The sequence below is a fragment of the Coptis chinensis genome, chromosome 7 (assembly GCF_015680905.1).
Source record: "Coptis chinensis isolate HL-2020 chromosome 7, ASM1568090v1, whole genome shotgun sequence".
Classification (NCBI taxonomy): Eukaryota; Viridiplantae; Streptophyta; class Magnoliopsida; order Ranunculales; family Ranunculaceae; genus Coptis; species Coptis chinensis.
Genome location: NC_141462.1, coordinates 6,985,424 through 7,009,839, shown reverse-complemented (window position 1 = coordinate 7,009,839; position 24,416 = coordinate 6,985,424). Strand labels below are relative to the sequence as shown.

The following is a 24,416-nucleotide window of genomic DNA, read 5'->3' as shown; positions in this document are numbered from 1 at the left end:
CAATTGAAAAAACAGGTTTTTAAAACGTAATTTAAAACAATTTGTTATAAAATTAAAAATAGTTAGCGACTAAAAACGGTAGTCCCAATTTTTTTAAAAAATATAAATGTTTTCAAAAGATTCCACAAGGGGTATTTTTCGAGCTCTATTAAAATTCCACGCCATCTCCTATTAAAACGAGAATTTCTCTCCTATTTGAAAAAGCGATAATCTTTTTTATAACGGAAATTATTTTCCTATTATAACGAGAATTTTTTTCTATTAAACAAATTCTAGCACTTCTAATTAAACCGGAATCATTCTCCTATTAAAATGGGAATTCCTCCACCATTGAAAAGGGAAAATCTAGCATATCTAATTAAAATGTGAATTATTTTTTATTAAAACAAAGATCTCTCCCAATTGAAAAAAAAACGGTTTTTAAAACTTAATTAAAACAATTTGTTGGAAAATTAAAACAGGTTAGCGACTAAAACCGAAGTCCCAATTTTCTAAAAAAAATCTAAATAATTTCAAAAGAGCCAGTGTGTATGCACGGGCATACAAGCTAGTCTTAATATTAAAGCTCCCACAAGGGGTATTTTTCGAGCTCTATTAAAATTCCACGTCATCTCCTATTAAAACGAGAATTTCTCTCATATTTGAAAAACGGGAATTTCTCTTCTATTATAACGAGATTGAATTCTTCTTCTATTAAAACAAATTATAACACTTTTAATTAAAGCGGGAATCATTCTCCTATTAAAATGAGAATTCCTCCCCTATTGAAAATTAAGCGAAAATCTAGCGTATCTAATTAAAATGGGAATCATTCTCCTATTAAAACAGAATCTCTCTTCCAATTGAAAAAACAGGTTTTTAAAACTTAATTTAAAACAATTTATTAGAAAATTAAAACAGGTTAACGACTAAAATGGTAGTCCCAATTTTCTAAAAAAAAATATAAATGTTTTCAAAAGAGCAGGTGCATATGCACGTGCCTACAAACTAGTACATGTGTATAACACATATGCAAACACTACTATACATGTGTATAACACACATACAAATATTATGCATGTGTATACCACACATGCACACACCATTATATATATGTACAATAAACATGCAAACACTACTACTACACATGCACACACCAGTATGCATGTGTCCAACAAACATATAAACACCACTATACATGTGTACAACATGAAATAAATGAAATTTATCATGTTAGTCATAACATAAAATGTGAGTGTGTTGAGAGTCAAAAACAAAATTGAAAAATCACGTGGGGGATTTTGATTTAACTGATAAAAACTTAAATGAGGGTAATATGTCGGTTTGTCCTTCACCCATAAGTATCTGCCGACTCAAACTAAAACTAGAAGCTAAATTAATCCCAATTCTGTCCTATGGGCCTGTGTCTCTGTTCACCATGTGGCCTAAGGGTTCAATATAACTGAAAGTAGTTCACTGATACTTTGCCCATCATTTTAAAATGTCAACCTCATTATCAGATCTTCCTTCTCTAGTTCGTCTCAACATAGGTAAGAATAATTTCCATTTCCATTTATTATTATTATTATGATTAGTGATGTGTTTATTATTATTATTAGGGGGGAAGAAGTTCTGTACAACTAGAGACACGTTAACTCAACGGGAGCCTGATTCTATGCTTGCAGCAATGTTTAGTGGCCGTTATAATATGCACCAGGACTCTGACAAGGTATATTATTATTATTATTATTATTTTTACTGTTTCCCAATTACATTTTTATAAGTTTATTCTTGCAGGGGATTGTCTTTGTTGATAGGGATGGAAAACATTTTCGCCATGTTTTAAATTGGTTGCGGGATGGTGTTGTACCTACACTTGAAGACTCTGAATATCAGGAGCTTTTGCGGGAAGCGGAATACTATCAGCTACTTGTAATATTTTTTTTTTTTCTCTTGTATGCATATAACATTAGTTATTTAATCGTCTTCGTAGGTTTACTTGTAACGATTTGGGTCCATCTAGATTCATTAGATGATACTGTTTAGATGCTAAGTTATAATGTTTAAGAATGAAATACAAATTTTATGGATCAAAAATAGAAGCAAGGTCTAGGGGAAACCGAAATTTTCTTATCGTTATTCTTACCAATTAGACATGCACATGTAGTTAATCTAATAAAGGAAGTATGCCCGAAACACTTGTCACTTTTCAATCGCCAGTAGCCAGTAGTCAGCATGGAATGTTATTGATCGTAAGTTTTTGCTCCTTTTTACAAATTTCGATGGCCATTTCAGGGTGTTTGCCTGTGCACACCCTCAACGGGTAAGCCTCACCTATCTTTATGCATAGTTTGTCTCTTCTTCAGCCACCCAACACTTGCTATAAGAGGTTGTGAAATAGATTCTTCCCATCTCTCTTGGTTGTGCGTGTGTTGCTTTGTATTTGTGTATTAGTGGTTTGAAGGATATAGTCATCTAGGTGTTGCTTCACTATTTTGGTTGGCTTATTATGTGCTTGTGGGCTTGTAATATAACTCACATTGAAGATGGGGTACTCCACTTCTTGTCCATTGTGTTGCTTGTCTATCTTTCCTCTACTTACGGTTGATTTTACGATTTGATTCAGGGATTGAGCGAGGGAATCAATGCAGCTTTAAGCAGAAGATATGAAAATGACTCAAAAGATGATTCCAGAGCTGAATTGACACGTGCTGATGTCATCAAATGTATACAATTCAACAGAGTCAGACTTCGAGGAGTGAATCTTTCTGGGCTTAACCTGTCTAAATTGGTAAGACTTATTGGTTACTTGACGAAATATCGATTGATAGCTGCATATATGTGCATTCTCTAATTTTGTGATCTTATGTGGTGGCATTATAAATAGCGCCATGGCTTAGTTGTTTTGTTTCGTATATAATAAATTAAATTTGACCCTCAGAACATATTTCTGGAAAGTGGGCGACTTCTTATTAAAAGAAAAAGAAGAAATGAAAAATGAGGAGAAACTATACTAATAAAAATAAGTTCATCCAGACGAAGAACAATACAGAGGAGTTCTGGTGTCTTCTGGGGTGCAAATGTTGATATTCTTTTGATGTTTTAGTCGGCTACACTTGTCACAGGTGTATCTTCCCGTGTTTTTGTTTTTTCCCTCTTTATAATCTCTGTAACTATAAAAGGCTGACAATTAAGTTTTGTTTTTTTGTCCTCTATCCCAATTACGAAAGTTGGTGGTCCTAAGCGTGTTAAAATTTAATTCATTGTGAACACTATGACATCAAGGAAATCTGCTGTTAAGTATGTCTGCTAAGATGCATGTTATGTTGCTATTTTGCAGGACCTATCACTTGTTGACTTCAGTAATGCATGTATTAAAGGGGTTTTTTTCGCAGGTGCAAACCTTTATTCAGCTAAATTTCGGGTACGCTTTGCAGAAGTGATTTTTTTTTTCGTCTTAATTACTTTCTGACCAGAATGTAATTCTGAACTAACCATAAGCATTCCTGATATTTCAACAATTTAGTTAGAAAAGAGTATTTTTGTAGTACATCAGTCTATTTTAAGCCGGTTTTGAGTTTAGTCACTACATTTCAGTTTATTTGAGTTTCGTCATACTCCGTCACCAGGTCTGTTAGACCCTGTTCGTCAACGTATTTGACTGTATGAAATAAAAAACAAATGAGTTGACTAACAGGGTCTAAATAAAATAAGCTGAAATGTAGTGACTAAACTATAGTTGACCATCATAAATAAATAAAAAATAAAAGAAGAAGAAGAAAATAGAGGTTTCATATGGTCAATGTACGCTCAAATATGTTGATTAACGAGGTTTAATAGACTAATATGTTGACTTGGTGATGGAATGTGACTAAACTCAAATAAACTGAAATGTAGTGACTAAACTCAAGACTGACCTAAACTAGAGTGATGTACTACAAGAAGACTCTTTAGCAAATAGAGGAGAAGATGGGGCCAGCAAGAGACGCCATGTCTCCCCCCATCATTCTCTCCAAATTCTCTTCTTCTATTCTTTCAAGTTTCAATCTCTATCGAATCTAACCCATGTTTTCCAACATCAGGTTTTAAGTTTCTTGACCATGATCTATAAAAAAGTGATGAAATCAACTTTTCTTCTTCAATCCCATGAAAATCTTCTTATTGTTCTTAGTTTTGTAGCTCTCTTTTGTACGCCAGCATGGTTTTTACTCCTATAGTAATAAAAAAACTTCTGTTCTTATGTCAGGATGTGGATGGCAGCGGTTCTAATTTTCACAATGCAAATCTGCGTGAGTAAGTTGCTCTAGAGAGATACAAGTTCAATGGGTTATTCCATGCATAACACATTAATGCACTAATGCAATATATGGTCGAGTCTGAAGAGTTCTACCCTCATTCATTTCAATATGGGTATGTAACAAAATGGTTCTCTGGTGAATGCAAGATTGATGGATAATCTCTTTCTTCATCTTATCCTGAGAAAATTTAGCAGATATGCATATTTTATTGAAAACCTTAAGGTTTTGTTGAGGTTATCATTATTTTTGGAATAGTATATTTGCAGTTTCTTTTTGATGAATACTTTCGTCATGGGAAGATTGTATTTGGATTCTTCCGGGAACCCTAATATTTGGACTAGGATTCATTAATTGATTAATCTGAATTTTTGAGTAGATGCCGTCAAATGGGAACAATTCATCCTTAAAAAGTTTGGTTTATCATCCATAATGAAATTTCTGTCTTGCCCAGGGTAGATGCGAATTTATTGGTGCAAATCTTCGTGGAGCATTGTTATCTGGAGCTAACCTTCAGAGTGCCACTTTACAAGGTTATCTTCTGTCATTTTTCTTAACAATTTTGTTCTACCCCAATGCCTTTTTCTTTTCTACTCTAGTTTTGTTAAACCCACTTTGAGATAGACTACAACAAAATATATTTTTGATACAAATTATCCACCAATTTTATTTAGCTGGAAGGAATGATGAATCATTCTCTTATCCTGATAATCGGAGTTGCCTCTCAAACTCCTTGAGCCTTTTCAACTCAACTTCTTTTATCTATATTATGACATGCTCTTCATTATCACAAACTCTCCCCTATCGGGCTATCCAGACTTCAACAGAAGGGGAAGAAAATAAAATTTAAGAACTTCCCTCATATACTTGACTTGGATAATAGAATTCCTGCAAATGATCAATCAACAAATTTTGTCAGTTTTGGTCCAAAACCCATCTTCAATCGCGAAGCAGAATATCGACATCTCTAACTTTACTTATCAACAAACTTCTCATCAAACCTACTGACTGGTTTGTTGATCAGTGGCTTGATATAGGTAGTTTGAAGAGAACCACTCAAACACTTTTTCACTTCCTTCATAATAGGAAGGGTGTGTAAGGTTTAATTAAAAACACTTGTGGTTTAGACGAATCCACTGATGGGAGTCATGGGACAACTATTTCTCTTGTGGTTTCACTTAACCCGTGGGCTTTGTAAGTTTGTATCAAGCTGTTCAGTGGGGCCAGTATGTTGATCATTAGCTTCACAATTGAAGTTTCACCCTGCACCATTTTACTCTAGAAGAAAAGTTGGCTTATAGATTACTGGGCAATTGAAGATGCTTTAAGCATTTACAATCTACTGTTATGTTTGTAGGTCAATATATTTGTCCTATTCATCATATGACACGAAGTGTTTGCATTACATTCTATTAACTATGTGTGGAGCTCCCTCTAAGCACAGAAAGCGTGGCAAATTGATAATTACTGAATGTTCGTGTTGGAATAAGCAGATGCGTGCTTGATAGATTGTAGCTTCTGTTTGGCAGACCTTCGATCAGCACATTTGCAGGTTGAGCTTATTTTGTGTAATTATTTTTGTTTTGTAGAATATCGAATATCTACATACATAATGTTTTCTTTGTTTTATATCTTGTTTTTTAGACTGCTGATCTTACGAATGCTAACTTAGAAGGAGCAAACCTTGAAGGAGCCAATCTGAAGGTAGAAATATATAATTACATGAGCATCACTTTAAGCATCTTTACTATACAGTAATTCGTTCACAGATAAGGTTCCTAAGGAACTCGCCAAATAGTTTTAGAAATTAAAAAAAAAAATGTGTGAATTTGCAGATATAGTTTAAATAGAGAAATTAATCAACTTGGCTTTACACCGATCCCATTTAACTTCTCTTCCCTTTGGATTTCCTCCACTTTTACTAACTGCTATATTTGCAAAAGTTCATGCAAGATGTGGATGCCAGTGCACTTATATCTGATCTTAAATGAATGAGAAGCAATGATTTCATCTGATTTAATGTTATACCAATTTAATGTTTTTTTATTGGACTCATAGTTTGTCTTTCTGTTATTGCAGGGTGCAAAGCTGAGTGGTGCTAATCTGCAGGGTGCAAATCTTCAACGAGCTTATCTACGTCAAGTTGATTTGCGTGATACAGTAAGTAAATCAGAAGGGTTTTGGTCTGGAATATGCTTTCAGATTAGGACGGTACACTTACAGTTTAACAAATAAATTACTATGATGATTCAAACAGAGTATGTTCATGAAGCAAATTTCAGCGTATCATTTTACTGCATAATTGGCTGACATACAGATTGTTTTGGGAACACATGAACAGATCTTCTTCCCCTTCCAGATTTAAAAAATTGTACATGTTTGCAGCTCATATGTTTGCCGCTCATTGTTAGGACTGTACCCTTTTAGAAAGACAACTATATGTATACATTGAACATGCTAGACTTGAACTTACTCGGACTGGGCAGTTCTTTTAGTAGCAAGAAGTTTTAATATTTATGCACCAAATGTATCCCAAGTACCCACCAAAAAGATCGTATATTGAGCTTTTATGATGTTTATTTCTATAACTTCCAGGGAAATTATCTTTGTTTTAGTTTTTTTTAATGCAAATCTTTGTTTTAGTTACTGTCACTAAATGGAATCATTCAGTTATCTGAAATATGATATGTTGATGTTTTGCTTTTAAACTTAGTAGCATGCCTTCATTTTCTTGATAAATCCTCTCAAATTTGTCTCTCTGCTGAAAAGGAAAGATTCATTTAGGAGCATTTCCTGAATTTATGCCATGTTTTTTCAGCACTTGGTGGGGGCAAAGCTTGATGGTGCAAATCTACTGGGAGCAATCAGATGACAGTGAAGGAAGTTCTTAGTGGATGAAGTCGTGTTGTTTACTCATGTCTGTAACTTATAAATCAATCTGAATTGACATATTTTCTTTGTATTTTTTGTAATAATTGCAATTTTCTTTTATTAGGAGAGAATTAGAGACTGACTAAATGAAGCTTGGCAAGATATAAATTATGAGAATCATCAAAAGACTATTGGACCATCTAACCAGATACTGTCGTCTGGACTTACCAAATGTGCGAGTATATAAGCAGAATTCTGGGTTTTGACCACATAATTTGATCGTCATTGACATGCTATTGTGAGGATAATTCTGTGCATACATGAATTCAAAAAGAATGCTCAAGGACCACGGTGGGTTCTGCACTTCTGCTGTATTTTTATTTGATCGTCATTCCACAATCCACATTACCACCTGAAAAAGAATAGAACAAAGCTCAAGTTCTGCCTATTTTCTAAAAAAATGCATATTATTTAAACTTTCAAGTGAAAAGTACATTGTTGAGTTGTTAGAACTTAGAAAAGGACATGGAGAGCGCCATACTAGAATTGAATTGTCTGTAATCAATCTTTTCTGTGGAGAAAACAATGGAACAGTTCACATTGATTCAACAAATGAGATACCCAAAGTCCAAACAGATTTCAGAGCCTCCTTTGTTTTGGCTGAAAAGGTTTACAAAGTGTCAAATCAATGCTTGTAATAAGGATATCAAAAAGCAGCATAAACTTCCATGAAACAAGAAAATGAAATTCCAAATCTCGTTATGTTCCTTTTGTCCTAGAAATCATCTGTACATTACCTACTACAAGACACAAGCAATTAAATTTCCGGTAAGAAAAAAAATTGCTAAAATTTATATATCTCGATTAAACTGACATGTTAGTCAAATTGGTGGAAGACCACAGTCAAATTGGTAAATTCATTAGTAGTGGCAGTTGCATGAGGATTCTAGTAGGCAAAGTTTTCACTAGGGAATTTTTCTATTTTTCCTTCGTTTTTCTTCTCTCTTCTTTATTTTCCCCAAAAGGGTGCCGACTGCCGAGTATGAGAGTAAGTCACTTAAAAACTTTAAGAGTTGAGTCGTACATCGATCAGTCCTAGAGTACCCTTTAAGGCTATATATATGGGATATAAATTAAATAGTAAAGTATGGTACATGAACTCTATGAAATGATAATCACTATACAAGGCAAATGGGCAATGAGATTTACTTGCACAAAGAAGGGAAAGAACTTCATATAATAACTTGCAAATTGCACCTTTTTTGTCTTAACATAGTGTAATCTGGAATTCTGGACGAAGAATAGAACAAGGCAGCATTGGGCTCAACACCACCAAGTGGCACTCTCAGTAGAGCCGACCTTGATATCATCCCTTAAAGATACACCAGTACCTTGTCCAAACTAGAACATCAGTTTCTCTCTTTTTTCTATGAGATGGTTGTCGTTTCTTTTAGAGCTAAGTGAAGTTACGTACAACAACATAACACAAAAAGCAGGACTTATATATACATATATATATAGAGAATGAAACATATTTAGAGAATGAAACTTTTACATAAAAGTCTCAACACCAAAGAAGCTCAAAGGTCTCATTTTCTAGAGTGAGTTAGTGTTAGCTAGTAAGATCAAGAAGAAAAAAAGGGGGTGAAGAAACATGGATAGACTAATAAGCTTAGAGCCATCAAACATAATTGCAATCCGAGTCGAACCGGAACAGAAGTGCTATGGTAAGCTCACTTTGCGGAACGTCATGCACACGATGCCAGTAGCATTTCAGTTACAGCCAGCTAACAAGACTAATTACAAAATTCGACCGCAATCAGGTATTATTGGTCCTCTCTCGACAGTCACCTTAGAGATCATTTATGTATTACCACCAGGTTCAATGCTCCCTGACTCATTCCCTCACTCGAATGACTCATTTATTCTACAAAGTGTTGTAGTCCCTGGTGCAGTTGTTAAACATCATTCATCGGCATATGACTCAGTACCAAATGAGTGGTTTACGAGTAGAACAAAACAGGTTTTTTATGATAGTGGTATTAAAGTGATGTTCACTGGCACGGCGATTTTGTCTCAGATTGTGGCTAATGGATCACTGGAAGAAATCCGAGAAATACTTGAAATGAGTAAGTCAGAATGGCGGGCCGCTGATTTAGTAGACGCTCATGGTCAGACACTACTACATTTGGCTATATCTCAAAGGAGAGCTGAACTTGTACAGCTGCTTCTTGAATTTCAAGCTGATGTAGATGCTCGAAACCAATATGGGCAAAGTGCACTTGAGGCTGCTGTAGCTGCGGGAGAGCTACTAATTACCGAGCTCTTGTTATCTCATAAGGCTAGTACCATAAGATATGAGTTCTTGAAATGGAGTCCAATGCACTTAGCAGCCAGAGGTGGACACACTGAGATCATGAGTCTACTCTTGTTCAAGGGAGCTGAGCCAGATGCTCTCACAGAGGATGGGTGCACAGCGCTGCACATTGCAGTAGAAGAGCATCATTTAGACTGTGCAAAGCTGTTGTTGGCTAGCGGTGCAAGAACCAATATTAGCAATACTAATGGTGACACACCGCTGCATCTAGCGGCCGGCTTAGGCGATAAGGACATGGTGAAGCTATTACTACGGAAGGGGGCGAACAAAGAAATTTGTAATCATCTTGGTAAGGCAGCTTATGATGTTGCAGCTGAATCTGGTCACACAATTCTGTTTGATGTGCTTAGACTTGGGGACAAACTATGTAAAGCAGCACGCAAGGGAGAGGAACGTGCTATTAACTGGCTACTTGACAATGGTGCTTCGATCAATGGAGTAGATCAGCATGGCTGGACTGCATTGCACCGAGCAGCATTCAAAGGGCAGCTCAATGCAGTCCGAGCAATACTCGAGAAGGGTATCAACATAGAAGCAAGGGACAAAGACGGTTATACAGCATTGCACTGTGCTACGGAGTCAGGTCAAGCAGAGGTGATTAAACTTCTTCTCAAGAACGGAGCTGATGTAGAGGCACAAACAAATAAGGGCTTCACTGCTCTACAGATAGCTAACTCATTGCACTATTCTAAGATCACCCAGATATTATCGGTACATGATTCCATCCTGAAAGACAGGATCACCCACATTGGTGCAGATGCACATATGACATTCAGTGAAGGAAGACAAGTTTCTGGATCTATTAAGAAAAGGTCGAGCAGGGATAGAGTTCACCAGAGCATTGACTGGTCCGTTCCGTTGACTGTAATCTAGCTAAACGATGAGCATAAGTTCCCGTCTTCACACCTCAGAATTCAGAAATGTAAATTGAGTATATAATCAAACACCGTTAAATTTCTGATGCTTCTTAAAAGTTAAAACTAAAGTCTAGCTCAATCATAACTACTTGTACTTAACTGCAAAATGTGCCTAATGTTCAATTGGATTATCTCATGTAGTACCTAAGCCATCTAGCCTAAGCATAATACCAATGACTTAGTGATGTCAGACAAATCACGAAGACTGATTTCTCTTACAATGCGGAAAAACAATCCTTCAAAATTTCACTGTTTCTAGATATTAGCAGTTTCGTTTTTCCATCATTCTAAATCCATTCCCTCATGTGTAAGCTCGAACTCAGAGAGCTTTTGGCCGGTTATTGCATTTCATCAGCTAAAGTTTTCCTTCGTCATTGCCAACAAAACAAGATGATTGAGTCAAATCATAGTGCATGCTTGAAAAATACTTATACGGGTAAGGGCATCTCGAATGAATGGTGCCATTAGAATTTTACAATTCTAATTGCAAATTATTGTACATCCCATAAATATCCACTCTCTATTGTTTGTCCCTCTTTAATTTCAACTAAGATAGCATTGTAAGTGTCGTCCCAAATTCCTCACTCCCTCTATCAACTAATTGGCTAGCCCCTCTTTAATTTAAACTAAGATAGCGCTTTAAGTGTCGCCCGAATTCCTCACCCCCTCCATCAACTAAATTCCTCACCCCCTCTATCAACTAATTGGCTATTACCTACGGTATACTACTATATACTCTTAATGGAAAGAGTTTTTTAACATTTGGGTGTAAACTTTACACTATGCGGTTTACACCACATTGGACCTAAATCATACGTTGAACACCAAAAACAATTTTACGAATATTTAAAAGAACTGCCTGACAAGTGAGATGTAAATGTCACTTTTTAATGCCGCATAGCAGTATAGTAACTCGTGAGATAATTAAATTCTTTATATATGGGCTTTTAAAAGAAAGCTCGTGAGCTTCAAATATGCAGTTCATATTATAGCCGAAGTATGGTTAGGTAAAACAAAAAAGAGTGCTTCTACAGCAACACACACTTTGAACCGAATTTGTGAACACAATGACGTGGCAAACTGAGAGACCTTGATTTTCAGTACTTCTTTGAGAAATACACACGCACCCCTGCCTGATGAGTGCCACGTCATTGTGTTCACAATTTTCGGTTCATTTTGTGTGTTGCTAAAGACTTTTCCAACAAAAAAACTAGCGTAACACCGTAGCAGACTCAAGGAAGGCAGCTTAATGAGGCCGAAGACCTAAAATGAATATTTAATTAATTTTGTTTGTGAATTGGGATAATAACAAGAACATACAGTAACACTCTTCTTTAAGTTACCCACTTGGCTGTTCTGTTGGGCTATTATACGTCAGCGGTCTTTCATCAAGAATGAGCTCATATCCTTCAGTCGGGGTTGTTGCCATACCCTTCCCCGATATTCTGAGATGTGAAATGGAACCAAAGATGCTTAGTTGCTTACCTTTATGCTAGCAATATAAACCCGTCCACAGAGGCATATATACAAACATCTTGGTCCTATTTGTTTCCAACCCTTTTGACTGGAAATAGTGCCTTGTCTAAAATCATTGCCGAGGTTAACATCTATTTTAAACCTTGCTTGCACTTTGTAGCTCCATGCCCCCTCGATTTGGATTGCCATTTGGAACCACCTCGCTTCAATATGGCTGAAGCTGTTCTCCTTAACATGCTTCAGATATTCCCGTCAGTGGAGGCCAATACCAGACCACAGTGTCAGGACGCCCACCAAGAAAGGAGAAGGCAGTTATTGCAGTAACAAATGCAGCAGCCATAAACGCCCACATGCATTAGCAAAATCTCTGTAGTCCACCAACAATTATCAGATGCCAGTTGATGGCATCAAATAGCAGTGCCTGTCCACTAACGATATCAGCCACTCAGCCAGAGCCGTTTTGACCTCCTACGCTTACCAAGAAGTTTCAGCATGTTATCAGTGACATCTAGAGGGGTATCATCTTCGCCCGATTAGTATCAGAGGTATGTGTCAACCAGGCCAATGCCTCCACTGCTGCATCTCGCTCTGCAAGCTGCTTATTCTTTTTTGGTTTTCCCACAAACTGCATTCCTTTGAACTCCACCAATGCTCTAAATTCATTTGTCTTGAGATGCTTTGTTTTATATTTTGGAGGACTGTGGCCCGCCCTCATAAGCAAGGTCTGGAGCAAGCTCTTAGGATTTGTCCCATCTTTCATGAAACTGTTATTGCCACCATTCTCACTTGTTTCCCTGACTTTCTTGCTTTCACGGCCAAAAACAAACCTTCCTTCACATTGGTCAGAGGACACCAACTCCTGCACAGCATGCATGAGATATTTCCCTTCCTTGTGGATATCCAATTTTGGATCACGAAGCTGCATCATCAACAAAGTAAGAATTAAGCTCCACCCAGATAACCCAAATATGATACCAGTCATACCACTTATTAATTATAAACAACACGGGGTCCTGAATTAATCTTTAAAATCCCAAATCTTTGAAGCCTTCAGTCTTAACCATTTCACCATAGTCCTTTATCCACAAAAAGATATAGTCCTTCATCCAAAAAAGCAGTAGCATCTCCTACCAATAAAGGTAGATATTTGGTTTTAAAATTGAAATCATTAAGCTCATTTTCCGTTTAAATATCTACTTGAAATTCCACTTTACTGTTCCATGACCTTTTGTAAACCGAAAAGGAACCTCAGAGTATTCTAAGTTGTATTCAAAAGAAACCTGATTCGACAAGCTTCAGAAACTAACCAGCTTCATACACATCCAATTATTGAAAATAAATGTTTGGTTGTCTGTTAATTCTTAACTAAACTTTGAATAACCAGGCTAACATTCTAATTATCCTCCTTCCTGAAGTATTACAAAGAGATGCACTTGTGAGGAAAGGGGAAAATATTACGAATGAGAGTAAATTTCTTTTCCAGTGGTAGTTACTGAGGGCCTTCCCTGCACATTAATTTGCTTCTTTGGTTTATCAGTAATTATCTTCTATATACATATCAATACTTCTTCTAAAAATCAGAATACAAATAAAGAGAATAAATCCCAATCTAACCTTCCTTTGGAGAAGCTTATCAAGTTCCTCCTTGAGGTTCCAATAGCATTCTTCCAAACTAGGATCCATGAAAAAATCAACATACCCATCTAACATTTTCAGGTGCCCAGCCTGATATATGAAAACAAAGTCAGCATATGAGTTTGCAATTAGATTGTACAATTTATGAGAGTGGATTTCTGCAAGCAAAATCTTTTACCATAATCCCACGGCTAAGAGTACCACCAAAAAGGATCAGTATCGAATCAGAGACACCAGTGGAATCACGTATGAAGACGGTATTGACTTTAACTTTTTCACCAAAAACAAGCCATGGATATGGAATTGTCTGATAACGTGCATTTACAGAATTCTGAAGCATATCAATGATCAATGTCGGTCAAAACAATACCAAGAAAGATTAAAGAAGATAACAATATAGAAGATCACAAAGAAGAGAAAAGGAAAGGAAAAGAAATCTTTAATTTCATGCTTTAAAAACTCTCTTGCCTCTACAGCTAATTTGTATTTCTTACATAACTTTTTCTCCTTTGTTCACCTCAAACCACCGACCCAACAAGACAGCAGATGAAAATAATGAAATGGTGATAATAACATGAATTAGAAGCTTCATCACCAAAATTATGAACTAGCAAAGCACTTAGCTTTATAATAACTTTTAACAGGACAGGACTTAGAAATCAAAAGACTGCAGACGTGGAATGTTAGTAAATATAAACATGAATAACATGGACACTTCATATTCTTACAAAAATCTAGGTCGGACACAGACACGTGAACATGTTGTGCATACAATTTCAAACTAGGGTTTCTTCTCCACCCTAAAAGAATAATAAAATAATATATATACATAGTTACAACTCCATGATATGCCCACTTTCATAGTTACTTAAGGAGGCACTTTGTAAGGTCTTGAGCCCAATAGTTGTGTAACTAAGGAATAGTAATAATATTCTTTTTTAATAGTTGTGTCCCCTTGCCTACTTCATATAGGTTGTCGTGTCGGACACCAACACGCGTATCCGTGTCAATGTGACTTAGATATATACTTAAACTTTTTGTTGTTTGATTTATAGATATCTTTTTTTAACCTGCAATAGCAGCACAATTTACATCATGAAGCAACAAAATTACAAGTATGGTACCGCATCATTGGCCATGACAGATCATGTCAAACTTCATCCCATCATTTAGGATAAGCATAAAAGGTAAACTGGACAATCATCTACTCAGAAACAATTTAGACAAGAAATAATGTATTTCCAATATGCCTATATGTCAAGGTGGGCATGTGAAAAAGTATATGTAAGCACCTATCACTTCCAGACGTTACTCAAAGTATTCTGCAAAAGTCATGGCCAAGAAATTTCACCCCAACCTAAGTACCAAACTACCAATTTCTATATTTAAAGAAGATTTCAAGCCTCAACACTTACAGCATACAATAGGACTTGGCCATCGTCCATGGTTTTGAATGACATGGATGTCTCTCTGTGCTGCACATAGAAGAGTATATGACATCCATCAGCTAAGTGAGATGTTTTAGACTAAAATGATGTATTTACATCTATAAATTATATCCTTACCACGACGGAAGCTATACCAGGAAAGAGACCAGAACAGATGATGGCACGGACCAGAGACTGGTTGTGGCTCAAACAATTATTTGTGCGGGTTTCTGCATCTAGTAAACCGGCGTCTTTTAAGATGAAATTAAATTGCTTCCGAAGAGAATTGATAGCCTGAAGAGTCTGGGCAGAGAGAAAATTCCTCCAGCAGTATTCGTATGCTGATCCTTCCCTATCTGCATCTTTCCATCCTTCATAAGCACGAACAAGAGCCATATGATCACTATAGTCTTTTGCAGAGAATCTCGACTTTGCTGTCCCTGCGAGCTAAACAAGAGAACTGAAATCAATAATTTTAACCAATTTGTCTTGATAGATATATCTGATGTTAAGCTAACACGTAATGCAGATAATGTATGTACAGGTGGTATGCATTTTTCCAGACGTATTTCACTGAAATTCGGAAACACAACTACATTACATTACACAAGTTATAACACGCTTTAAAAGCAGGAGCACTCATAAGGTTCCCTTTGTTCGGTGACGAGTTAGGAGAGTTTGAATCCGCTAGAAATACTAAACTGAGCTGATTTTTCATTATAAAGTCTCTAAGTTGGGGGCATCATTTTCATGAATTACAAACCCTTAACTCTTGCTGTGCTAACTAAAAGTAAATGTTTTGGACTTACATCTTTTTTGTCTTGAGGTAGCAGAAAGGGATCCCTAACACTCAGTCCTGATACTATGGTCAAAATAGGGTCAAAACATCGAAAGATTGCACCCATGACAAGCATTTTGCCTAGCTTGGGATCCACAGGAAGCATGGAAAGAAATTCTCCTGAAATATGAGAAAAGGAGAAAAGGTCAAGACTCAAGAATGAGACAGAAAAGTGGTAAAATATATGTATAATAAGTTCTACGAAAATGCATGGGGATAAGGGCGTCCAACAAAATCGTAAAACTAACCAAGATTTGTTAAGTTCTCCTTCTCATCCAAAGCTCCAATCAACTTCAAAAAATCAACTGCATTTTGGACCTGTGATCAAATAAATATAAATTATTCTGGAAAGGAGAGAGAGAAGAATACAAGAAGGGGAACTCCTTACAAAATTCCATCACCGATATGTCATTAAGAATAAAGAGCATATGAAAAGTAGAAAGCTATATAGTACTCTTCTACACCCACAAACAGTGTTTAAGCAAGATGAAATGATTTCGTGCCAATATCTTGTTCCCACACGAAATTAGTATTGTACTATAGTTGTAAAATATGATTAAAAGAAAATTTATAAGATCATGGTGATGTCATCATTCTTTCAATGAACAAAAAGTAATGTAAACGGTACATTTCTATCCTTAAGCAATCAAACCAATCTTCCTGGTTGTAGTTAACTAAATTCCAAAGAGAACTAAGAGAACAAGGTTGGATATTTACCCAGTAGTCACAATATTAATGTATGCTTGTAGAGCACAGTAGCATTTTGAACTCCTTCAGTAATCTCAGAAATCATGACGTGAATATTAAAACACATAAAGGTAAGATAAATTTCTCAGTCTTCTTCTCTTTTTAAATCTAGAATTGCGACAACTAATCCCATAATATCACTCTTTCCTACAGATGCCTTGAGGGATTGGGGTGGGGGGGAGAGGAAGGTGAAGTGTTATTCCAAATCCTCTACTGCAGGAAGCAGACATGCAAGTCATAGTAGATAATGAAAATGAAGATAGACAGACATACAGCAAGTGATTCTGGTGGCTGCAAAGCGGCTGACAAAAACTCTCCAATAGTTCCAAGCTGCAAACTCTTAATTTGCAGACAAAGAGAGTTCAATGGCGTTCTCAACAGCTCAGGTAGTTGATATTCAGCAAAAGCCTCATACACACATCTAGGGTATAAGTGATAGCACTCTCCAGGTTGAACACGACCAGCTCTTCCCCTTCTCTGCAACCCAAGTAAACCATTATTGGGAAAAAGAAATTACAAAACATGTAAAGGTATAGCTTGGTGTGCATAAAAACCAAGTCCATCTGTACAGTAAAAGACAAAGGGGCACCATACTAAGATAGCCACTTTGGAACTAATTCATCCAATACAACTATCTTATTAACTATAATTTAACCTATAATGGATAACGGAAAAATATTTTTTTTGTAAACAAATACCCCTGCACCCAAACCCACCCCCCACCCACAAAAAAAAAACACCCACACCTATCTATCAACAAAGTGAAGAGGAAGAAATAAATTATATGCCTTCTTAGATAAATCACATGATCTGAGTGATGTGCCTCCATCTGACATCTAACAACAGCCAATAAGTGGAAAGCTGATTCCAACAATGCCTCTATCGAAAACACATGCATTAGACTAGTACTAGCCTAGAATTGGTCAATTGGAAGTAAAGTCTAAATATGAAATGATCTCACTTACTTGTCGAGCAGAAGCTTGTGATATCCATGAAGGTAGCAAACATGGTGTGTTGTTCAGAGCGTCATATGTGGTCTCTTTTGCTTTTCCACAATCAACTACAAAAACTACATCATTGATTGTAATGCTAGCCTCTGCCATATTTGTAGCAAGAACTATTTTACGGATATTTGGAGGTGCCCTCTCAAATATGAGTTTCTGCATAAATAACCATTTCAAAGTAAGAACACTGGATTTTAATGTGCATTCCAAACTAAATTAACATATAGCCATACAGTCAGCAATGAAAATCACAACTGACTGGTAATCAATATTTAACCACTTACGCCAGTGTAGTAGCGAGTATGTAACACAGAGTAAATTAATTAAAGAAAAGCAGCTCTATAAGGGACGAAGAAGATGATAAAGGATATGAAATAGGTAGTTAGCCCAGTGCATTAGAGCTTTTTTATATTGAGTGTTGAAATATGAGTGCAGTGGCATAAAAAGGGTAGCAATCAGGAAGTGACTTATAATTAATCAAGTCTAAAAAAGTAATTTAAGGCGGTCTACAATCTGGTCTCAACATAATCAATGTTAGGCTAATAGCTGGTCCTCAATCTGCTTCCAGATGATTGGACCAATGGATTTCCATATTCCTGTGTGGCATCCAAACAAATCCAGTTCAGCTCCAGAATGTTGCAGAGACACCAATGTGACTGCTCGTAGATGTGAACTTTGATACGAAGAATTGCAGGCTTGAGGCAATAAACAGAGAAAAGAAAACAATGACAAAAAGAAAAGCAAGCTGATTCCCAACTCGCAAAAAACTAGTTATGTATCTATCACACACACACGCGCGACACACACACAAAACAAAGATACAATTTTGTGATAACAAATATTAAGATAAAGTTTAACTAGTAAAGGAAAATTGATTAAAGGAGTTGGTGTTACCTGTTCAGATGTGGCCATTGAGCCATGGCAGGTAAGTAGCAGAACCCTGTTGGGGTCTCCTAAGAGGGGATGAGCCTTAATTTGATCCCTCAAACTACTGATGTCATCCCAACCTGTCATGAAGACCAGTACAGCACCTTGTCGCTCTTTTCGACATATATGGCATAAAACCGCCTCAATTAGATTGAATCCTATGCTGTCAGGTGTCCAACATGACAAAGAATCACGTGCCCGGGAGCTATAGTTCTCAAAGTTTGACTTATTGAGAGCATCCTGATGCAGATTAACAAGATGAATAAGGCTTTATCTATGTTCTTTGAACTACTGTAAATGCAAGTAGCATATCAAATATTACACTTGAAGAGAACAAATATTACACTTGATGATCTTTGTGTAAGCAGTAGCTCTGTTTCTTGAGATCTTGGGCTTCGGGGACTATTTAATGATTAGGATATACCATTTAGTGAAGCTACTAACATATGGTCTGATCTATGGTAGCTTGCATGCATTGACCAGGGATGCTATGATTAGACCTATATGAAGTATTCTTCTTTGTTTTACACCTATACTGTAGTTCATGCTTTTGGATAGCACTGATAAACAATTGTTGATCATTAAGCCTGAAATAGTTTAGTAAGATCTAGTGTCTTGTGTGGATGATCTCAAAAGATGAAAAGATCATTTAACATACAAGTATTACTACTTTTTTCCTTAAAAAGATATACTGATCAAATCTAGATATATGTAAGTGCATTAGCCAATTACCTCAACGAGTGTGGTGATCTGATTTTTCCTTTTCCGTGGCATGAGCTGCTTCTGTGTTTTCCACAACTTCTCTTGGCCATAATCATCAATCTGATTAAATGAAGTCAATTTGTATCCCGTCATTTCCAGAACATCTTCCAGAAAGTGTGATCTTACAGGGTACGTAAATCCCTGAAAAAAGGAAGTGCAATAATAATAATAACAATAACAATAACACTATAACAGCTATACTACTACTACTACTACTAATGATAATAATAATAATAATAATAATAATAATAATAAATATACAAACTTAAATTCAGACACTGACATTACACAATAAACGATGTAACTTTTAAGTCGCAAATTCGCAAAACAAGCATTATACTAACACATATCACTTTCCACCAAAAATAATCACATCCGTCCAGCTACATTTGGCTTACCGGAATGTGAATTGTTGGTGCTCCTCCGAAATAGTTAGAAAACAACTCCGCATTCAGAGTGGCTCATTAAAATCAATCTCAAATCAAACACGTGGAAGAAGATCCTTCAGCACAATCAATAAAAAATCTGCACAACAAAGTTTAACCAAAATATTGGCAAAAATATGTGAATATCTGGAATGAAATACTTCCAAATGAAATCAAATCATGAGGAACAGACCTTCATTCATCCCTCTTTCATGAATTTCATCAACAAAAACATGGGTTACCCCATTCAGATTGCGATCACTCAACAGCCTTCTTAGCAAAATACCGCTGGTACAAAAAAGCAGATGGGTGTTTTTTCCTTTCATTCCCTCTAATCGAACTTTGTAACCAACCTAACACAGAAGCTAATGATGTATGGAAGCAAGAAGAAAGAGATTCTCAAATGAAATCTTTACAGTAAAAGCAGTACTATAAAAATCAGAAAAGTTAGAGAGAGAGAGAGAGCTTACAGAATCACCAAGAGGCTCTCCTCTTTCTGAAGAAACTCTTTCTGCAACAGCCATAGCAGATATTCGTCGAGGCTGTGTACAGATGATGCTACAAAATGCTCCACGACCAGATTCTATCTCAGACTCTAATACATACTGAGGAAGCTGAGTGGTTTTGCCACATCCAGTCTCTCCAGAGATCACAATGACCTGTCATTATAAAAAAAAAAGTAACAATTAGTAACACCAATATAAAATTCACAAACTGGATATAACGCGTGCAAAAACAGTCTGTTGGAAATACGTCCAAATTTTTACCTAACTGAATTTGGAAATATCAATAGCTTCCACTTCCATGAGCATATGTGAAAATACAAATGGTAGACAGATGACAGAATCTGTCGATGCTTATCCAATTTGCAGAATACTTAAAGGTTAAATCTGAGCTTTACTCCTTTTTTTTTTATTAAGTTATTAATGCAATACCAACACACAAAAAAATTTGTGACATGTTCCCGGAGCTGTGGGGGATGTGAGATGGACAAAATTTTACCTTTGCAAATTACCAAAACGGTTTTGTTACAAATACATTAACACAAAAGATAATAGCAATAAAAATTTATAACAAAATAGTTTTTACATTTACAAGCCAAAATGTTGTTTTATAAATAGTTCCAGGATCATATTTGCATTTACAAGATTTAACAATATTACAGGCACAGCTTTCTAAACTGAAGCTTACTATGAAAAAGACTGTCTTATATACATACATAAACTGGAACCAAGTTTATCATAAGTTGGAAGTTGGAACCATACAGAAGGAACCATATATGAGCTCAAGCCAGAAAGTAACTTTCTTAAAAGCTACAGCTCAAGTGACAAATCCCAGTCAAACTCTTAATCCAATAATGTCACAATCAGTCATTACAAGGAGAAAAAAAAAGTCGAAGTATGAGGTGGTTGTTTATTGTTGATGTATTTTGTTCTTTCCCAACTTATTTTCGTAAGCACAGTACAAAATGAAGGAAGAATCTCCAGAAAACGAAACAAAAAAACACAACAAAAGGGAAAATCCCTAACTCAAGAGGGGCTTCTGTGTCTAATTACCTGTACCCCTTGATAATATGGAGTACTCTAGCCTTTAATATTTTAAGAGCATATGCTCCAGCACCACTAGAAAAACAATCTAAATCATTTATGCACGTGACTACGCCATGTACACAACTTGGAATTATCAACCAAACAGTACTCATCATACTCGACTGAAATCTTCTAGGAAGGATATCAGCACAAAAGTAAAACCTGATTTCGAGCAATAGCTGAGAGTAGCATATCCTTCTCTGAGTATGCAGGAAGTGATTTCCTAAAGTCCAGCATCCTATTTCCCTCGGGCGATTCCTGGGAATTAAAAAAATGATCAAATTTAGCGCTATATAAAATCAATAACCCAGATGAAAAACCCTAACTAATTTCAATATGTATTCTTTTAAGTGCTCTCCACACCAAACTACAAGAAAATCCATGCAACCTAATGACATTATGTGTGAGAACCAACAATATGTATTCTTTTAAGTGCCCAACCCTTTTTTCCATTCATCAGAAAAGCAGGACCATTTATAGAGGAAGAATAAAGAATGTTAAACTGATGTGAAACTTTCTCACAACAATATACAAATAGCTCGTATATCATCAAACCTGCACTCTGAACATTTGTTTGTAAAGACAAATGATCACATTATGACATTTACAAGAGATCCCCACAGAAGGATCAATCATCAAAGTATACAATTTCTTTCAATATAAACTCCCCCAACAAATAGCGTGTGGGCAGATAGAAGTGTTACTATGATCAAATGTTTGCAAACGACCAAATTGTAGTCATAATAATTAAAGATGGGCATCCAACTCAAAACCAATTGGTGATGAGTGAAGTGGCCCCATGATTTATACATTGATTGGCTAGGCTTTAGACTCTCAATGTGGGATTGATTTCAACAATAATTGCACAGCGTATTGCATCAGCAACAGAGAAAGTAATTATTACCTGCCATGATCTCTGGAAATTGCGCATTCGAGAACTTTGACGTTGAAGAACCTTTTCCATGACTGACCTGTCAAGAAATGAGTCTGGATTCTCGTCTGGGTTTAAATCTTCAATCTGATCAACAACCCTAGAATCACCTGAATTGTCATTGATTTTTCCAGAAGTTAATTGCATTCTATCAAGGTGCTCCTGAACGAGACCTTCAACTCTCCTTTGCAAGCTAAGAGGGAGAACCACCTGTACAAATGGAGCTTTGTAATTTAATCAACCTTACAGCTACAGGGAGAGAGGGAGAAAGATACAAAAAGTTATTACCTCTCTTTGAGGCCGCTTATCATCAAGATCGGGTCTGTAGTTAGGAAGAGGGACCTTGCTTGCAACCACAACTTTTCCATAAAGCTCACTTAAACATAAACAGCGCATCAGAACTCAAGTTCAAAAACACTACCAAATAAGAAAAAGTGTCACGAATCGTTTCCCTAACCTGTAAAGTCCCATCCTTTTCGCAAGATTAGAAATCTGCTCATAATCCCTTCTATCTCTTTTATCTCTACTAATTATCTCTTGGTCTTGTTCGCTACGTGATAGCAAACTAAGTTTCCATTTCCATTCATCAATGTTGGCCACGGAGGATGACCCCTGACACCAAAATCATAATTCTAGTATCAGAAACGCCTACACTAAACTCACATTCTCACATTGTAACACAACACTAAAGTTCTCATAGCTCAAATTTAACTAATTATACTAAATGCCAATAAAATTCAGGTATTACAATATAAGTACATAGTCAAAAAGAACAAACCTTTTGGTTATCGAAATCACATTCATACTCATCATCAGAAAACTGCTCAACAGCGTATCCACAAAAGCTTCTTCTACTAAAAATTGATGTACTCCTTGTTCTGATATTTCCGGTATGAAATTTTGAAGTACGAAGTAAAGAAGGTGAAATGAGAGTGAGATTTGAGAGGTTTGAAAATGATTTTTTGAATTTGAGAACAAGTGTTAATCCGGAATAATACATTGTCTCAAAAGTTTCACAGTCATGGCTCACACCTTTAAAACCCTAACCAAGTTTTTTTTTAGCATCATGCCGCCAGCATATTTACCGAGTTTTTATAAATTGGCATATTCAAAATATCGTTCGAAATTGACATTTTGCTTAATTTTATTATAATTATTGTATACATTTGGCAAGTGATTATATCTTATATTTTCATTACTGATTTAAGTGAGCAAGTGATTAACTATTGTATAGGTTTGGCAGGTTCATGTGCACTTGAAGCTTAGACTTGAAGCTTGAGGAAGATACTAAGTGAGGTAAAAAAGAATTGTTGAGGCTTTAGAATCGCATTGGTTATGAGGTCACATGGCCATTTTTACTTTAAAGATGACGCATACTCCAAGTTTGCTTCCAGTACCAAACTAAACCAATGTGATTTGTTTTGATCTCCTGGACCAAAAAGAATGGAGTGAAATTGTGCACATTATTTTTACCCTCAAAAGTATGCATAGGCAATAATTTGAATTTTCTGCTCGGTCAAATAAGTTTTCCATTTTGAAGTATATTATTTGATTGGAATTTATATTGTTAAACTATTAACTTCAATTTTTTTATATGTAGGTGTGGTAATTTCCTCTACTGTTCCTAAGACGTGTTTATTTTGGTATACATGTATTAAGAATTATGTAGAGAAATACTTCAACATGCCTGATTTCCAGCAATCTATTCACTCAAATATAATTAGCACTTATTACAAATGGACGGCTTCGAGGTGTGTCTCTTTGTAATATATTTGAACTTATACAATTTTACTGAACTATATTTTAATTGGGAGTTGACCGAGGTATTTCTATTTTAAATTTGTAGATGTGCTTATTAAGAGCAAACATCTCTTGAATCTTGACGCCCTTTAATTTTGAATCTATAATATCATTTGATTTTATAGTTTAATATATGTTAATTTTATTTCACGTTGTAGTTTAATATCCGTTGATTAGTAAGATTATTTCTAGGCATATGCAAGTCAGATGAAGTCATTTCATATACATTGTGAATGACAGGTTGAAATATTATCCAATCCATTCTTTTTTAGTGCAAATGTTGGACTTTCTGTCTTGCAATAGCTTCAATCAAATTATCCGTTTTTGTTAAAATTTAGCTTTAAATTCAAAGCTCTTCATTAGTGGTGGTGGATTTTGTACTCAAATTCTTATTTCATATTGTACTTCATTGTGTT

The 24,416-nt window shown here is 35.9% G+C and overlaps 2 protein-coding genes, 1 long non-coding RNA gene and 1 pseudogene across 4 annotated transcripts; 2 read left to right on the top strand and 2 right to left on the bottom strand.

Annotated features, from left to right (window-relative positions):
- Positions 1–1,370: 1,370 nt before the first annotated feature.
- FIP2 (potassium channel tetramerization domain-containing protein / pentapeptide repeat-containing protein) lies at positions 1,371–7,349 on the top strand. Its single transcript, XM_086575115.1, has 11 exons — positions 1,371–1,529; positions 1,599–1,708; positions 1,777–1,911; positions 2,606–2,770; positions 3,320–3,403; positions 4,226–4,272; positions 4,734–4,807; positions 5,768–5,826; positions 5,919–5,978; positions 6,354–6,434; positions 7,093–7,349. The coding sequence occupies exons 1-11, from the start codon at positions 1,481–1,483 to the stop codon at positions 7,144–7,146; spliced, it is 918 nt and encodes a 305-aa protein (XP_086431241.1). The 5' UTR covers positions 1,371–1,480; the 3' UTR covers positions 7,147–7,349.
- On the bottom strand, positions 7,256–8,650 carry LOC147485649 (uncharacterized). Its single transcript, XR_015203227.1, has 2 exons — positions 7,687–8,650; positions 7,256–7,557 (listed from the first exon to the last, which is right to left on the bottom strand). It is a non-coding gene; the product is annotated as an uncharacterized LOC147485649 (long non-coding RNA).
- A 45-nt stretch (positions 8,651–8,695) lies between these two features.
- Positions 8,696–10,480, top strand: LOC147485648 (protein VAPYRIN pseudogene; annotated as a pseudogene). The gene has a single exon (XR_015203226.1). The product of XR_015203226.1 is annotated as a protein VAPYRIN pseudogene (transcript).
- Positions 10,481–11,689: 1,209 nt separating this feature from the next.
- Positions 11,690–23,256, bottom strand: LOC147485647 (DExH-box ATP-dependent RNA helicase DExH3-like). Its single transcript, XM_086575114.1, is given in 21 exon segments — positions 11,690–12,834; positions 13,530–13,640; positions 13,729–13,881; positions 14,966–15,025; positions 15,116–15,424; positions 15,787–15,935; positions 16,064–16,133; positions 16,836–17,039; positions 17,528–17,722; positions 18,461–18,733; positions 19,226–19,396; positions 19,654–19,717; positions 19,719–19,739; positions 19,741–19,780; positions 19,874–20,033; positions 20,151–20,339; positions 21,432–21,527; positions 22,174–22,410; positions 22,489–22,576; positions 22,658–22,812; positions 22,979–23,256. Coding segments are annotated over 21 exon segments (3,378 nt in total). The 5' UTR covers positions 23,201–23,256; the 3' UTR covers positions 11,690–12,423.
- Positions 23,257–24,416: the final 1,160 nt, after the last annotated feature.

Bases quoted from the DNA above. Each gene is read 5' to 3' on its own strand.
- FIP2 (XM_086575115.1), top strand. From the start codon at position 1,481: ATGTCAACCTCATTATCAGATCTTCCTTCTCTAGTTCGTCTCAACATA. The intron at 5,979-6,353 runs GTAGAAATATAT...CTGTTATTGCAG, and splicing joins TTGAAGGAGCCAATCTGAAG to GGTGCAAAGCTGAGTGGTGC. The intron at 6,435-7,092 runs GTAAGTAAATCA...ATGTTTTTTCAG, and splicing joins AAGTTGATTTGCGTGATACA to CACTTGGTGGGGGCAAAGCT.